Genomic DNA, 15,705 nt, shown 5'->3' with positions numbered 1-15,705 from the left:
AGTGGGTCTGTGGACATCGGTGGTGGCCACAGTGCCTCTCGGTGAGCCATAGCGCTCTCTGGCGGATTATAGGGGTCCCCTGGGGAGTGGAGTCACAGCGGCCCTTGGTGTGTTGTTCTCAGACCGATAGTGGGTCCTGGATTCACAAGGGGCTTCGTAAGCGTTTGGGGGATACACAGTGCCTTTTAGAAAGGTAAGAGCGCTCTCTGATGGGCTACGACATCACGAGGAGGCGGCCCTTGGGGTGTTAGCAGAGGCCCAAAGTGTTGGGTCCCACCAGAAGGCTCACAGCCGTCTGTAGGTATCATGGTGCCCCTGGGAGGGGGCAGATAACGCGAGTGTGGGGGATCCAGGGTCCAAGGAATCATCTAAGACAACAGCTGCCAAAGGAAGGTTCCAAGCAACTCATTGGGGCTATCATATCCCTCTCAGTCGCTGCGTTGGTCACACCCATTCTGGGCACAGGCGCGAGGCGCAGAGGGAGGCGCCTGGCAGGGTTGGGTGGGGACTCAGATGGCCACGCGCGCTATGTGAGCAAAGACTCCTCCACAGACAGATGCACTGGTCAAACGTGCGCCTTGATGTGGGAGTAGCGCCCCGCCCCGCCCCAGCCTGGCGCGTGGGCTCAGGCCGCCCCGCAACGCCCACGCCGCTCGCGGCGCTGCAGTCTCCGAAGGCGCCGCGTCCACGCGTCGCGCCAGGGCAGCACGAGGCTCCCGCGAGCGGCGCTGAGCCCGGGCCCTCGGCCCCCTGGGTCCCCGACCGTGGCCCCTGGCCCACCACCCAGCAGCAGGTAGCGGCGACCAGGTAGCAGGTGTGGGCAGCCGCAGGCAGCATCCCGGGCGGGCACCCACAGTGCGCTGCTCCCGCGCCGTGCGCGCTCCTCGCCGCTCCGGAACACGGCAAGCACGGCCACCGGGAAGCGCGTCCACAAGCCACGTGCCTCGCCGCGCGCACCCACCGCCACCTGCACCGCTGCGGGGAGGACCAGAGGGGGGCGGGGTTAGGCTGGGAAGGGGCAGGCTGCTCAGAGGAGAACCCGGCGCCAGTGGCCAGGAGGGAGGGAGGGCAGAGGAGGGAAACAGAGGACAACCGCTGGAGAGGGAGGGCACAGAGAGGACACAGCAGAGGAGGAAGCAGAGAGATCTCCAAGGGGCTGACGGGGCAGGGCCAGTGGCAGTGGGGCACATGAGGGATGGGGCCCAGCGAGGGTCAGGGTATCCAGAGGGAACTGGGGAGGGCAAGGTGAGAAGGTGGGGGCAGGAGGCCTGAGGGCTGCCTACCATAGTCTTTCCTGCAGAACTTTTTCAGGCTGATGCGGTAGCTGCCCCGGGTGGGTTTGCAGTGCAAATCGCAGTCTGGGGAGGGGAGACAAGGTCGTGGGCAGGCTGGCACAGATCCCCCACCTCCTTCCCCCAACCTCTCCTCCTACCCTCCTCGAACCCATAGCACCTCTCCTCTCATGGACATGCCAGTCTAGGACCTGATATGTGCCCACTCACCCTGAGACTCCACAGGGCTGCTCTCCTCAGTGGGTCCAGGGACAGGGGTCTCTGCAGAGAGGGTGGAAGAATGGCCTGTATTCGAGGGGGGCCTGGGGTTTCTGGAACTCTCAGGGGATATGTAGGCAGCAGCAGGGAGCTGGGGTGGCCCAAGCAGGGGAGGGTCACTCACTAACGCAGGGTGCCACTGGAGAACGACTCTGCTGGAAGCCAGGGGCGCAGCGATTGCAGGTGAGGCCAGTGACACCATCCTTGCAGGGACACTGCCCTGTGGTCTGGTTGCAGGTTTTGCCAGCAGCACCAACAGGGTGACAGTCACAGGCTGAGGACAGAGGTGAAATGGTCAGAAACCCATCTGGGAATATGTGAAACCAGAGGGTGAGGGTATGCAGGCTCACCCCTGCAAGCGCGGCGGTCATTCGGTGCACGGCCTGGGTCACGATAGAAGCCCTCCCGGCAGTAATGGCAGTGGCGGCCGGCAGTATTGTGCCGACAGTTGAGGCAGACACCACCGCTGCGGCGGCCGGACAACCGATACAGCTCCATGTTGAAGCGGCAGCGGCGGGCATGGCCATTGCAGGAGCAAGCTGCAGAGAGGGATGGGTCAGGGGCAGGCTGGATGGATCCAAGATCCCCAGGCCACCCTCCAAGGCCTCACCAAGGCAAGCGTGGGCTTCCCGGGCTGTGGCCCGCTGCCACGGCCTGTCGCAGTAGAAGGGCTTGCAGCGGCCACAGTCGGGGCCCTCGGTGCCATGCCGGCAGTCGCAGATCAGGTGTCCCTGGGTGTCCAGCAAGCACCTTGAAGCATGCCCATTGCACTTGCAGCGCCCGCCCACCTGGAGCTCCGTGGCTGAGTAAGAGTAAGGGACCACGGCCTCCGAGTCTCTGGTGTCCCCCAGCATGGCAGGCCTTGTGAGCACTATTCGAATGTCTGTGGCGGTCACCCAGTCTTGGAGCACCGGGCTGCTGTCCAGATCCAGGCCTGGCGGGCTGCTGTCCTGCACGCTGAAGGCCAGAAGGCCACCACCATCGGGCTGGGTCTGGGGCTCAGGGAAGCACAAAGCTTCAGGCCCCGGGCCAGCTGGACCATTGGCAGGGGCAGGCAGGCGGCCATAGTCCAGGCCACAGCAGGAGGAGAAGAAGCCCAGCGGGACCCAGCTGCGGCCGTGGTCCTGCGACTTGAGCAGGGCCACGGAGGTGGGGGGCGTGGAGCAGAAGCGCAAGCTCACAAACACCAGCTCAAAAGTTTTGCCCAGGGGTACTGTGAGGCTCACGTTGAAGGGTGCCTGCGTCAGCCAGTCAGAACGCCAGCACACAGGGCTTGTGGTGCCCCCTGCCAAGGTCAGGAGGGCGGCGGGGTGTGCCCGCCGCGGGTCGGAGGAATCGCAGGCCTGCGTGGGTGGCTGCCCGCACGTGCTGGACGCCAGCACCTCGCGGCCCAAGGCCGCATTCACCAAGCCAGGCACGCAGACTCGGGGGGCGCCCCCCTCCTCATGACAGGGGTCCGCGGGCGCTGGCGGCCCTGGGCTCAGCGCGGCCAAGAGCGTGCCCGCAGTCACCAGCAGTCCCCAGGGCCAGATGGGCATGGCCGGAGCCTCCGTGGGTCAGCCAGCTGGCCGTGGCCCCACGCCGCTGTCCTCGTGGGGGTAGAACCCCCGGGTCTGAGGCTCTGCCGGCTCGCCCGCAAAGTCGAGCAACCGCAGGCCCCGGGCGGCCCCAGCCGGGGCCCAGAGGAGGGTGCAGCCGCGGGCACGCCCCGGCCTAGCGCAGCAGCAAGGATGTTGGCGGGTCCTCCTGCACGGCCTGGAGCGATGACAGCCTTCGCCCCAGCTCCCGGCTCCTCCGTCCTCGGAGGCCCCTCCCGCTGCCCGCTGCTCACACTCACCCACGGAGGGCCGGGTGGGGCAGGTCTCCGGGCCTCCGGGAATGGCTGAGGGCGGGCGGGCCCTGGGGCGCCAGGGCCGCCGCCTCCTGCCGGCTGCAGCGAGGGCCGCGGAGCTGTGCCAGGTGGGGGTGGGGGGCGCAGCAGGCTCAAGCCTGGGCCCAGCCAGGGGCGGGGCTGCTGGGGCCGAGAAGGAGGGAGGGGAGGAGAAGGGGCCTGGTCCGCATAGCGGGGAATCAGAAGCAGATTCAGACACTGGCTGGGCCATCGGGGGAGGGGCCGGGGAGCCAGGAATTCGCAGTCGGGAGGGGTCTGGAGGGGAAAACTCAGCCACGCAGCCCGTGGGGGACCACCCAGCAGGGTCGCTGGTCCGCAGCCAGGTTTTGACTGCTCCTGGGGCTGTGTCACATGCTGGGCGGGGGTCTGGCAGGCTCCACCCTCAAGCCCATCAGGCAGACGGGGCCCTGGGTCTGAAGTCTGGGTCTGGGATGCTCCCTGATGTCCATGCAGGACATGCTCAGGGCATGAGAAGCCAAGTCATATTGGTGAGTGTGGGGTGTCCCCAAGGCAGCGGTTTGCTCTAGTAGAAAGAACCCAGAATTGGGAGTAGGTCTTATTTTGAACCAAAGCTGCTCTAATTTCCAGCTGTGTGGTTCAGATTCCTTAACTTGGTCCTGCCTCAGTTTCCTCTTCGGCCACATGCCTGTTATTTAACATTGCTAAGCTGGGGTGGGGATGGGGAATTTGATGGGACCAATGCTCAACAGACTTGAGTCCCTCCTGCCTTATGTTCAGGAAGGACTGTATCCCTGATCCCTGGGACTGGCCTGAGCTTATCTAAGGGAGAGGCTAGCGTCCTCCACCCAGATCAGTCCAAACTCTTGTCCTGGTTCTCTTGAGTGTCTAGTTGCAACACCATGATGGGCCCAGTCCTTGGAGCTGGCAGGGAGGAAGTGGAAGCTGTGGGGGGAGGAGGGGGGAGGTACAGCCAACTAGGTGGCAGTTCTCCTTGGGGTTCAGGGGCTTGGTCACCTATGGAGAGGCAGGGAGTGGAGTTTGATCCATGGGGAGGGCCTGGTCACAGATGGCAGTACCCCTGAGCTTGACCTATATACCAGCAGATTTGGGCAGGAAACTGAGGCAGAAGCCCAGCTGGGTAGCCTGGACACCAGCTAGGGATGGGGCAGCTGCAGCTGAGTGGCCCCAGCCAAGAGGAGCCAGGAATTGCTCTGAACAGAGAGACCCCCTTCCCAACCACCTTGAGGTCCTTGTTGGAGGAGGACCAAGCATCCCAGGAGGGGCTGACCCCATGGGGAAAGGGAAGGCCACACGGGAACACATCCTATTTGGGACAGCTCTGAGGCCTGAAGTTTCAGATAGGCGGCTGAATCCAGGCCAAGCCCTCCAGCCAGTGTAGGATGCCACGTGAGTGTGTCTGTGTTAGTGAAACTGCCATCCTATGCTGTGCCTGAGATGCTGCAAGGACCCACAAGAAGAGGATGGAGAGAAGCAGAATCCTTGTGCTGTTTAGAAGAGGGCAGGAGGGCACTGGAGCCTCACAGGGGAAACAGAAGGAGAAGAGGAGAGAGCAGGAGGGCTTGAAGAAGCAGAAGACAGGCCCTTTTCCAGGCCTGACTCGCACAATGCAGCCATGTGTATGTGTAGGGACTAACGAGATGATGGGAGACTTCGGAAGGACTCACACAGAAGAGTCCCAGGGGCTGCTGGTCTCTCCCTTCACCTCTGGCAGCAGCAGGAAGGCCTCACAGAGCAGGTGCTATGAGACCCTGCCCCTCAACTTCCCAATAAAGAGAGTGGGCCCCTTTCAACAAAGAGCTCTGCACGAATGAGAGAGTTGACAGGGTGCAGGCACATTCTGCTCCAGTTCAGAAACAGCACCTTCCCAACCATCCTCTTCAAGGCCCTCTGGTTGCTCCCTGGGATGGGAAGAGCTTGGTGAGAGACTGGGTGCTTCAAAAGATCCTTTGGGGACCCTTAGAAGAAAGGAGGTGATGCAATGGCCACGGTGGGGAGAAATGCCCAGGCCCAACGCAGGAGTTCCATAGGGCTTGAAACAAGTCTCCAGGGAAAACCTGGAGGTCTGGATTCAGGACTCCTGCCAGGAGGGAGGAAGCAGAGATCAGGGGGAACAGCCTCTCCCCTATTTGTCAGCCTTGGAGGCTTTGTCTTCAGCCCAGCCTCCTCGATGGGATCTGCAGAACACCTGGTGGCTTCTGACGTGGGTGGAAGGAGGCCCTGGGGCTCAGACTGCTGTATATTCATGGGGTTCAGCCCTGGACCTGTTGCACCACCAGCTCCCTAGGGAGGAGGCTGCAGTCAGCTGAGCCTCTTCCCTGGAATGGCCGCCTGCACACATTCTTTTCGGCTCCCCACCATCGGGCAGCCCTGGTAGATGGTGGGCAGCCCTGGTAGATGGTGTGATGGGAATTAGGGGGCCTTTCCCCCAGCCCCCGGCCCAGGCTCATTGCTCCCTGTGGACTCTGCCACTTGTCCCGTCCCAGACTGGGGCTTCTCACACCTATCTCTTCAATGGCCCTGTCCCCTTCTGGCATCTTAGAAGAGGCTCTGCCACCCCCCCCCCCCCCCAGGGTGACAGCTGCTGGTTTTGGGGGATGTAGGGAATCTATCTGGGGAAGGGACAGTGGGCCTGAGTCTGAGGCCTCAGGGGGCTGGGGTCTTTCCTTTAAAAGGCAGACTGGCCCTAGCCGGTTTTGCTCAGTGGATAGAGTCGGCCTGTGGACTTGGATTCCTGGGTTTGATTCTGGTCAAGGGCACATCCATCGTACCTCTGTTGTAGGCTCAATCCCCAGCCTCTGTTGGGGTGTGTGCAGGAGGCAACCAATCGATCACACCAATGTTACTCTCTCTGTGTCTCTACCCCTCCCTTCCATTCTCTCTCTAAAAAAAAACCCCAAACAAAAAAACAATGGCTGGATGAGGATGATCACCAAAAAGACCCCCAAAAAACAAAAAACCACACACACACACAACAAAAATAAAAGGCCAACTGACCCCCAGCCTAGCCCAGGACTTGCTATTTCCGCAAGATGCTTTCCAGCCACCTTTTGTTCACGTATCACACAAACATGTATTTATTAAGCACCTATTATGCCTCAAGGAGTGAGGAGCTTCCAACCCAACCGGGAAAACAGACAGCTGGGAACAGGAGCAGAGCATGCTGTTCCTTGCCCTGGAAAGGGTAGCCACGCACAGTCCGCAGCCACTGCTGCCCTGCACCATGCACACCCGCCAGGCAGGGTCCCAGTGCCGCGCTCACCTGCTCTGTGCTCAAGCCAGGCCCACTCTGTTGTGATCAGCTTTTCGAGCCCAGCAAAACACTGTGTTGCGGAGGGTGGGGCGCCATGGGGAGAGCTCATGGGGGATGGGAAGGAAAATGGTTCAGTAACCCCTAGTCCGGCCATGCAAGGTTTGAGAAAGGAATGGTTTGGGGAGGGGGCTTCTGCGACCCACATGTAGCACATCTACCCGGCCTGGGCGAGGTCTGGAGAGGAGGCTCCTGGCTCATCCAGACCTCACTGGGGACCAAGCCTCTTGCGTGGGCTCAGGGCGTTCCCAGCTCCCGCCCTTCAGCTGCTGTCACCAACCGAGCAAGCCAGCATAGGAAGGCTGCAGCCAGGAGCCCAAGCCCTGCTGTCCGCACCTAATGTAGCCAGCAATTCTCCCTGGGTCAGGTCCAGACAGGGTCCTCGCTGAGAGAAGGTGATGGCCACGGTATCGCGGTGGAGCCTGTCAGCATGGCCACAGCACCAAACAGTAGGACGATAGGACCCAGCGAGGCGATGATCCCCCAGTCCATGATGCTAGTGCCCAAACGCAATGCCAGCAGGGTTGCCAGCAGGGTCGGGCCTGGGGTGGTGGGTGGGAATCAGCAGGCTCCTTGGGCTGGGAGTTCGGTGCATTCATGCTGCCCACACTCAGGTGGATGTGAACACCAGCGCAGTTCCCCATTCCAGCCGGCCAAGTCAGAGCAGATTGGCAGGGAATGCAGAGAATTCTGACTTGGTGGGGTAGGCAGTAGAGGACAGGTCTCCTTCCCTCCTACTTCCCCCACTCTGGGTGCCTTGTGTGGGGCCTACCCAGGCTTCCCCCCTCATACTATCCATGGCACCTCCCTGCCCAAGAATGCCCAGTTGTTGGCAGGACACCACCAGTGCTCAGGACTGGCCGGGACAGGTGGGTCTTTGGGCACCCATTTGGGCCTGACTAGGGATTAAGGTGGAAGCGCCTGCCCTCGTGGGGCAAAGGTCCAGTATGGAAGGTGCATGAGTAACCAGTGGATAAAACAATTCTGGTGGAAACCACCCACTATAGAAACTGATTCTAAGCCCTAGCCAGTTTGGCTCAGTGGATAGGGCGTCGGCCTGCGGACCAAAGGGTCCTGATTCTGGTCAAGGGCATATACCTCAGTTGCAGGCTCCTTCCCGGGGCATGTGCAGGAGGCAACCAATTGATATGTTACCCTCACATTTCTGTCTTTCCCTCTCTTCCACTCTCTCTAAAAATCAATAGAAAAAGTATCCCCAGGTGAGGATTTAAAAAAAAAAAATGATTGTGGGGTGTCCAGTAACAGGGTGGTGGTGGAATCCACCCTGAGGATTAAGGGTTCCTCAAGATCCAAGCACATGGGCAGCTCTGGAAGCAGTAACGGAGTGGCCAGCTGTCCCTCAGGCTCCTGTCTCTGTTTCCCCTTCACCGCGGTTCCTGTCCTGGGCAGTGGATGGAGCTGTTCTATTCCCTGGAGGCCCCTCATTGCAATTAGGCCCCTGGTTTTTCCTTTCCTACTTTGTCATCAGGTCTCCAGCAGCCCTCAAGATTCATGACTCTATGTCCAAAGTACCTAGCCTGCTTGATGCTAGGCCTTTTACAGGTAGGGCCTCCTGCGGTTTACCTGGAGCCACCCTGAGGCTGGTTCAACATCACCAAGTTCATCCCTCATATCTGCCATACTTCACCTGGCTCTCAGTTACCTGCCTCCTGGGTGCCCCAGGACAGAGGCTGGTGTTACCCCCTGTCTCAAAGTCACTGTCCACACTAAGGGCCAGTGCCCCAGCTCTGAGCATTGTGCTTGGTCCTTGTAGGTGCAGTAAAAGTTCATTTAAAGAATGCCACAGACTCCCACACCTCACCAGGGCCCAGCTCTGTGAAGCATCTCACATCTTCACCCTTGCCCCAGAGCTAATAACCACTACCCCCAGTATGATAGTGTGGACAACACTGGGAAATGAGGCTCAGAATCCTTAAGAATCTTGCTAGAAATCCTATAGTAGCAAACAAGTCACAGTATAAACCCAAATCTGACTGATTTAAAACTAGAGGCCGTGACCTTGACCTCTACTTTCTTGCCTTCCAAAGCAATGATTCTTTCAATAGGGAAGGCAAGAGCCCCAGAAGAGGAACAGGTGAGGGGTGTTGAGTAAAGGGCTTGTTCCTGGTGGTGGCTCAGTGTGGGGGGCCCACACCGACTACAGCAATGGCCCAGGAGGTGGTAGGCACGGGTACCAGGGTTGATGGCTGTGGGCACATAGTGCCTGCCTACTCTGATAGAGGCCTGTGGCTTTTGTGTCTTCCAATGAGCCAGTACAGATCTAGGCACCTGTGCTAAGGCCAATGCATGAGGTGAGTCCCCAATGCAGCCCATCCTGAGTGGCCTTACCCCCTTCCCATAGTACAGGCCACTCCGTTACTGCTTCCAGAGCTGCCCATGTGCTTGGATCTTGAGGAACCCTTAATCCTCAGGGTGGATCACCACCACCCTCTTACTGGCCACCCCACAAGAAGGGATATGAGTGTTCTCAGTAGGTATACTTGATATATTCTTGGCAAACAAAAACAAATATGCAGCAAATCGCACCTTGTTATATAATTTCTAAAGTACTTTTAGGTCCTGGGGGAGGAACCAAGATGGCGGCATAGTTAAACAACTAATCTGCTGCCTCACACAACAATTTAAAAAATACAACTAAAAGACAAAAACGTCTACCACCCAGAACCACGGGAAAGCTGGCTGAGTGGAAGGTTTACAACTAAGAAGAGAAAGAAGCACAAACGCTGAAAAGCTGAGGTACGGAGGCACGCGAATCGGGCAGGCGGCGGGCGGCTGGGTGCGCGGCTTTTCTTCAACCCGCAGGGAGACAAGCTCCCGATCACTCTAAAATCCAGTTTCTGGGGACACTCGGGGGACCCAGGCACCTACGGGGAGAAGCTGGACTCTCGGCCATCGGGTCGGAAAGTGAGAGTGACTTTTTTGCAGAGGTGCGCCCAGCAATCAGTGTTTACTGCGCTGGAGCGCAGGGCACAGGGACAGCTGACGGCAGCTATCACCGTTGGCCACGCCCCAGCCTAGTGACGCCCTGAGACCCTGCCAAGCCCTGAGACCCCGCCCCGCACATTCCACAAACCCGCCCAGGCTCCACACAGCGGCTTTTGCATATAAATGGCCTGTTCTGTGCCAGCTTAACCAAAATAACTGCAGCTCCAGTCAGACTGCTCCAAAACCGCCCAAGCAAAGGAGGAGAAAACTAGCCCTTGCTGTAGCTCCTGCTGGGGGACACACAGTACACAAGGGTACACCAAGAGTGTCCACCTCAAGTAACTGGGAGGCTGACCCGTTGAACCAATAGGACACCTAGTACACAAAACTATCCTACCAACTTAGGGAAGCAGAGAATATGAACAATAAAGATTCATTAAAAAAAAAAATTAATGTCACACATTTTTAATCTAAAGTGAGAGAAAACAGAGGTAGCTAAGAAAAATCCCCACTGGCCTCTGTTCCCCCCAAGCCTGTGGAGGGCCCAGCTGAGCCCTGACCAGGCTTAGCAGCTATGAGAAGGGACCTAGTTCCTCAGGAAGAGCCAGAGGTCCATTCCTTCCCCTTGGAAACCTGGTTTCCTAGGGGAGTACAGGCATCTCGAGCCAGGCCACTGCACCGGTAAATCCCCTCAATTCCTGTTCATTTAACGCTGACCAGAGAAGGGATGCTCTCCCCAACAGACCCAGAACCAGCTTGCCTGGTCACAGGAAGGGTTCAGTCAGCAGGTTCATCTCGCAGGATGGTGAGGAAGCGCTGGCCTCCCTCACAGAGAAGGCTGTGCACAGCCCGGCATAGCGCCAGCTGGGGCGGTCCCAGTGGCTCCTGCATGCTCACCAACGGGAGAAGTTCTGCCATCAGGACCTGGGGGGAGATGAGGGTCAAGGTTGCAGGGAGGCCTTGTCCCAGACAATAGTCCAGGGCCCCCACAGGAGGGCCCAGGGGATAGAGTAATTCCAGGACAAGCTTTGAGGCACCATGCTCCAGCCCCTCCCTCCTCCAAAAGCTCCATTCTCTCTCCTGCTGCCCCGGTGCTGGCAAATGCACAGGCGCAGAGGCTCTCATCAAGAGCACGGATAGGTTGTTGAGCCTCACAAGGCTTCAGATCTGGAATCCTCCCCATGACTCAGGCTCCCCTGGCACCCAGTCACCCACTCCCTAACCCTCACTCTGGAAGTACCTTTTCCAGGTGGATTTGCTGGTCCAGCATGTCCACCCGAAGCCTGAGGGCTGCCAGGGTCTGCAGCTCCTGGGTGCTGGAGTAGAGAAGGAGCTGGGGGCTCCAGATGGGATCTGCTCCTCCTCCACAAGGCAACGAGGCCATGGGGAGTCTCTCCTCAGGCCACGGCCCCAGCTGCTGTTCCACCACTTCCGTGAGGGCAGGGGAATGTGGCCTCATGGGGTGACAGCCAGGCACCTCTTTGCCACTCTCCTCTATGGGGGAGCAAAGTTGCAAAGTCTCCATTTGCCTCTGAGACGAAGCCCTATTGTTCATAATCATCTCCTACAAGGCCAGGCCAGTCATCTACCAGTACCTCTGATTCTCACATGCTACTTTTCCAATAATTGGACAAATACTTAAACTACTTCAAGGTAGGGCTCTGTGTGTTGGGAGAAGGAGTGGGGGTGGAGGAGCTGTCCCGACTGGTCCCACAGGACAACTGGGGAGAACTCAGAATGCAATGGAGTGACTTGGGGAAGGGCCTGCCTGCCTCTACTCTTGGGTGGTCCTGTGGCTAGAGAACCTTGACCTCCCCTACCAGACTTCAGCACAGATGGGAACGGGGTCTCACCGGCCTGCAGTTCCTGCAGCCTGTGGAGGCACTGCCCCACAATGGCCTGTAGCCCCTCCAAGGTGAGCAGGCAACGGTACTCCTGCATCCAGTCCGTGGGGTCTACGAAAGAGTCAGGGAGGGCAGGCTGGGTCCATGCTGGTCCTGCAGCACCCCCACCCCCACCCCCACCCAAAAACCTGTATCAGGGCCCACTGACCTCTTGTGAGCTCTTCCTCCATTCTCAGTCTTAGCAGCAAGCAAGCCTTCTGCAGGCGCCCCACCTCTGCCTCCACCTCTGCAGCACTGAGCTTGGAGCTAGGCCAGCCTGACTGGACACAGGTCAGGGAAACTCCCCTGTTCAGCGCCACTGCTCACCTCCCCTAAAGATGGGGTCTGGGAGTGGCTCTGGGCCTTCCTGGAGTTGCTCCTCAAATTCACCAAGTGTAGAACCAGACACCCTTTCCCTACCACCCCCCCTCCCCCCCAAATCCAGCAAGGATACAGTCACCTGCATTTTCTGGAGGAACTGGGTTTTAGAGGATATAGTGGCATCCATGGAGTCGCTGGTCTGTGTAGAGCTGAGCTGGGCCCACAGGCTGGAGGCACACATGGGCACCCCAGAGAGAGATCATTATTCTGGCTAGCTGGACTGGATCTCAGGAAGTAGGCAAGGGCCAGAGTAGGGGCCTCAGCCTAGGGTGTCTGGCTCTGCTGAGTGCTAGGAGAGGCCTTGGGATGTCTCAGGTGAACTAAGAGGACACTGTCCAGAGAGCTGACCCATTCTGAGAAATACTAGGAGAGAATTTGAGGAAGAAGGGGAGAGGGGCTGGCCATGACTGGTAACTAGGATGACTGGGAAGAACTGTGGGTGTTGACTATATACCAGGCACAGTGCATAACCTGAAAGGAACCACCTCGGTTAACATCTCTGCAAAGCTAGTACTACTATCATCACCTGCACATGCAAGACAAATTGGGATTAAAAGACACCAAGTGTTTTGCTCAAAGTCTTGCAGTTTATAACCACGCAGCTGAGCTGGGGGCCTCAAAGCCTACTGAGTCTAAGGTGACTATGGCAGTTGGAGCTGGGCAGACTCTTAATATATAGTGTTCTCTCCTAGCAAAGAAAGCAAAGGGATCTGCTGGAAAAGTCTTGGCTTCCCTGCTCTCCCCTCCACTCCCACCCAGTTGCAAGACTCAGCCTCACCAGGAGTTCTGAGAAGCCGCCTTCCTGAAGGCCATGGGCAGCTGCAGCAGCGTCCTGTCAGGAAAGCCAGTGTTCAAAGGAGCCTTGCCTCATTCTGGGACTGCAGACTCCATTCCCTGCTCAGAGCCCAGATAGGGGTGAGGCTAATCACACACGCCCACCCCGCCGAAACAGGGCTTCCAGAGTGACCATGGGAGCCAACCCAGTCCAGGTCTGCCCTGTCAGAGAGAGGAGAGGGTACCACAAGCAGAGACCATCTGAGCCCCTGGGCTGGGTAGATAAAAGGGCACTGGACAGCCAGGGAGGAGAGTGGGACAGGCCCTAGCACATCAAACCCAGCCAATTCACAACCAGCTGTTCCATTCTGCCTGCTTCAGGGCATGGGCCTCATGGGTGGTACTCCAAAACCCACATACACCTCAATGCCCTGCCCTCCCTGTCACCCCAAATTCCAGACTCCAGCTGCTGGCTAGGGTCTGGTCAGGTAGAGAGCAGGTCCTCCAGTGAGGTTCTGAGAAACCTACCCCTTCTCCTTGAGTGTGAAAGCTTCTGGGGCCTGAGGAGCAGCCGATGGAGGTATTTGTTGGTCCCTGAGGCCTGGTCCAGGCTTGGCAGCTAGGGGCCCTCTCCCTATACAGGTCTGATCCCTCGCTGACAGAAGCCTAGGCTTAGGGAGGCCCTTGGCAGGCCTGGTGGCCTGGCGGGTGCCCCTGGGGAGTTTTGTTTGAGAAGCCCGGTGTGGGGCAGCAGCTGTGGTAGCAGAAGTGGCAATGGACCCAGACTTCAGGCTGGAGGCCTTGTCTCTTTCTCCCGCCTTAGATATGCCTTTTCGCACGCGTACAGCCTTCTCCAGTGCCTGGGTTAGAAGCTCCAGCTCCTTGAGGTCTTGGGGGCTGGGTGTGCATGCTGCGGAAGCCAATATAGTAGTCTGTCACCACTGTCCTTCTTACCACTGCATGCCAGAAGACAGGCCAGGGGCAGCACTTGGAGGGGGGTGGCTGAGGTTTACCTGGAGACGGGGCCTCTTCATTAGTTTCAGGACCGGGGGTTGGCTCTGGCGTCGGGGTCTCAGCTGGTTCCCTGCGAAGACACAGGAAGTAAAACCCCAGCGTCCTCAGTGCCTTCAGGGAAAGGGGGGAGGGGGAAAGACACCGACAACCGGCACCTCGGAAGTGGGCGCTGGGCCCGGCCTCCTGGCCCGGTCTCTGAGAGGGGTTCTGAGGGCCCGGGGAAGGCCTAGTCGGGGGTCCCGGGACCCGCGTACCAGGTCCGCAGCAGCCTCCGGGAGACTCGCAGGCTCTGCTCCAGCTGCCGCTGCCGCTCGGCACAGGTGTCCAGGGCGTCCCGCAGCTCGGCCACCAGCCTGGGGAGGATATGCCGGTAGCTCAGCACCCGGGCCGGCCTCCATCGGGCCGTGCTCGCTCCCGCCCCCGCCCTAGCCCCAGCGCCGGCCTCACCGGCGTGAGCAACCGAGCGGTAGCATGGAGACGGTAGTCAGTCTTCAGGATTTGCCGCCGGCGGAAAGTCCCACCCCTTCCGGGCTATAAGACCGCCCCTTTCCGGCAGACTATCCAATCCGGAGACCAGAGCTCAGACCTTCCTCCTCCCCCTACTCCCAGCCCATCTTCCACCCGGCGCCTGGCCGCTGGATCCTTACCCCCGGAGCCAGGCCCCAAGGCTTCGAGGAGCGGGCCTCCCGTGCCGCGCAGGCTTCTGGTGTGGATAACTGGGTAGATGGTAGCAAATGTGATCGCTTCACAGTTGGCTTCTCTTTGTTCTTATTGAAGGCACTCTGAAGCGGGGCCGACCTGTCTTGCCGACGCCGGGATGGGCCCAGTCGCTATAGACTGGCAACAGTCGCTAGAGATGATGAACTGTGTGTTGGGAGCGGGGGTGAGGAAGAAGGGAGTGTTCACTTTTGGACCTACAGGTGAGGTGATGACATCAGGTAGGCACGTGGGTAGAGATGAGGCAAGATGGTTCAAGGTGAGGCAGGTGTGCATGGACAGGGACAGGTGAGGAATAGATGTTGGAAGGAGAGCTGGAGCCCAGAGGTGGTGACGGCAGAGCCCGGTGTCAGAGAAGCAGTGGGAGGCTGTACTAGGACGCTGTCCAAGGGATGGGGGATGGGGTCTTCAGTGACTAAGGCAGTGATGGGCAACCTTTAGAGCTTGGTGTGTCAAACTTCGCCAAAAAACTGAGCATAACTCGGGTAGTGTGTCACTTTGAGGAAAAAAACATTATTTCGCAAATGTTTCATCCTCAGGAGCAGCAAATGTTTCACCCTTGGCATGCGGCCGCGTGTCATCAGAAATGGCTACGCGTGTCAGTGCTGACACGCGTGTCATAGGTTCGCCATCACTGGACTAAGGGAACACCCTGGGTGGGAGCAGTGATGCAGGCGGCAAGACCCAATGTAATTGGAGAAAAGAATAAACAAAAATCTTGGTTTAGGACCACAAACCTTGGGGGAGGGGGAGCGTGTTTAAAGGTGGAGAGCTGTCCATTGTATAGTCACTAATAGAGGGGTGGTGCAGCATAGGGGAGAGACAAGAGGGGAGTAGAGGGGGCCAGGCACAAAGGGTTTGGGACCCAGGCAGCCCTGGGGCTGCTGTTAGCGTGGCCCCTCCATCTGCTGTGGTCTGTGGGGAGGCTGATGCCATTCTACCAAAAATGAGATTCTCTGTGAGGTAGGAGGGGAGGGGAAAACGCTTCCCATCAGCACTTAGGAGACCCCACACCAGTCCCAGGGCACTGAGGTGATCATTAGAACTTTGAAAGATGCAGGGAGACTCCACACTGTGGTCATGGAGTGTTAGGCTCCACAGGAGTAGTTTTCCCCATACAGGTGCAGGCTGGGAGAAGGCAAAGAACTGGGTCCACCCAGAGTTGGGATTTTGATAAGGGGACATGGACAAGTGCCCCAATGTGACTTGGGTGACAGTAGGAAGTGAGAAGGCAGTACAGATATGCACATCACTCAGCTT

At 58.7% G+C, this 15,705-nt stretch overlaps 2 protein-coding genes across 3 annotated transcripts; both read right to left on the bottom strand.

Moving 5' to 3' along the window:
- Positions 1–617: 617 nt before the first annotated feature.
- Positions 618–3,088, bottom strand: NTN3 (netrin 3). Its single transcript, XM_008146426.3, has 6 exons — positions 2,161–3,088; positions 1,901–2,089; positions 1,675–1,824; positions 1,503–1,553; positions 1,284–1,358; positions 618–975 (listed from the first exon to the last, which is right to left on the bottom strand). The coding sequence occupies exons 1-6, from the start codon at positions 3,086–3,088 to the stop codon at positions 626–628; spliced, it is 1,743 nt and encodes a 580-aa protein (XP_008144648.2). The 3' UTR covers positions 618–625.
- A 7,043-nt stretch (positions 3,089–10,131) lies between these two features.
- On the bottom strand, positions 10,132–14,210 carry TEDC2 (tubulin epsilon and delta complex 2). Of its 2 annotated transcripts, none has more exons than XM_028153005.2 (10): positions 14,176–14,210; positions 13,983–14,081; positions 13,728–13,798; positions 13,243–13,624; positions 12,719–12,772; positions 12,014–12,107; positions 11,729–11,840; positions 11,530–11,631; positions 10,917–11,170; positions 10,132–10,600 (listed from the first exon to the last, which is right to left on the bottom strand). In XM_028153005.2, the coding sequence occupies exons 1-10, from the start codon at positions 14,199–14,201 to the stop codon at positions 10,454–10,456; spliced, it is 1,341 nt and encodes a 446-aa protein (XP_028008806.2). In that variant the 5' UTR covers positions 14,202–14,210; the 3' UTR covers positions 10,132–10,453. The 2 variants fall into 2 exon arrangements, with proteins under 2 accessions (XP_028008806.2, XP_054570203.1); XM_054714228.1 differs by having other exon boundaries at positions 12,020–12,107; positions 14,176–14,206.
- Between the last annotated feature and the right edge of the window lie 1,495 nt (positions 14,211–15,705).

This window comes from Eptesicus fuscus, chromosome 4, assembly GCF_027574615.1.
Source record: "Eptesicus fuscus isolate TK198812 chromosome 4, DD_ASM_mEF_20220401, whole genome shotgun sequence".
NCBI classification, from domain to species: domain Eukaryota; kingdom Metazoa; phylum Chordata; class Mammalia; order Chiroptera; family Vespertilionidae; genus Eptesicus; species Eptesicus fuscus.
The sequence above is the reverse complement of the archived record's forward strand: the minus strand, read 5'-3'. Positions and strand labels throughout refer to the sequence as shown.

Excerpts from the sequence above, each read along its gene's own strand:
- NTN3 (XM_008146426.3), bottom strand. The coding sequence starts at position 3,088 with ATGCCCATCTGGCCCTGGGGACTGCTGGTGACTGCGGGCACGCTCTTG. Across the intron at positions 1,825-1,900 it reads TGACCGCCGCGCTTGCAGGG|CCTGTGACTGTCACCCTGTT; the intron begins GTGAGCCTGCAT and ends CTCTGTCCTCAG. Across the intron at positions 1,554-1,674 it reads TCCAGTGGCACCCTGCGTTA|AGACCCCTGTCCCTGGACCC; the intron begins GTGAGTGACCCT and ends CCCTCTCTGCAG.
- TEDC2 (XM_028153005.2), bottom strand. The coding sequence starts at position 14,201 with ATGCTACCGCTCGGTTGCTCACGCCG. Across the intron at positions 13,799-13,982 it reads CGGAGGCTGCTGCGGACCTG|GGAACCAGCTGAGACCCCGA; the intron begins GTACGCGGGTCC and ends GTGTCTTCGCAG. Across the intron at positions 13,625-13,727 it reads TGAAGAGGCCCCGTCTCCAG|CATGCACACCCAGCCCCCAA; the intron begins GTAAACCTCAGC and ends TGGCTTCCGCAG.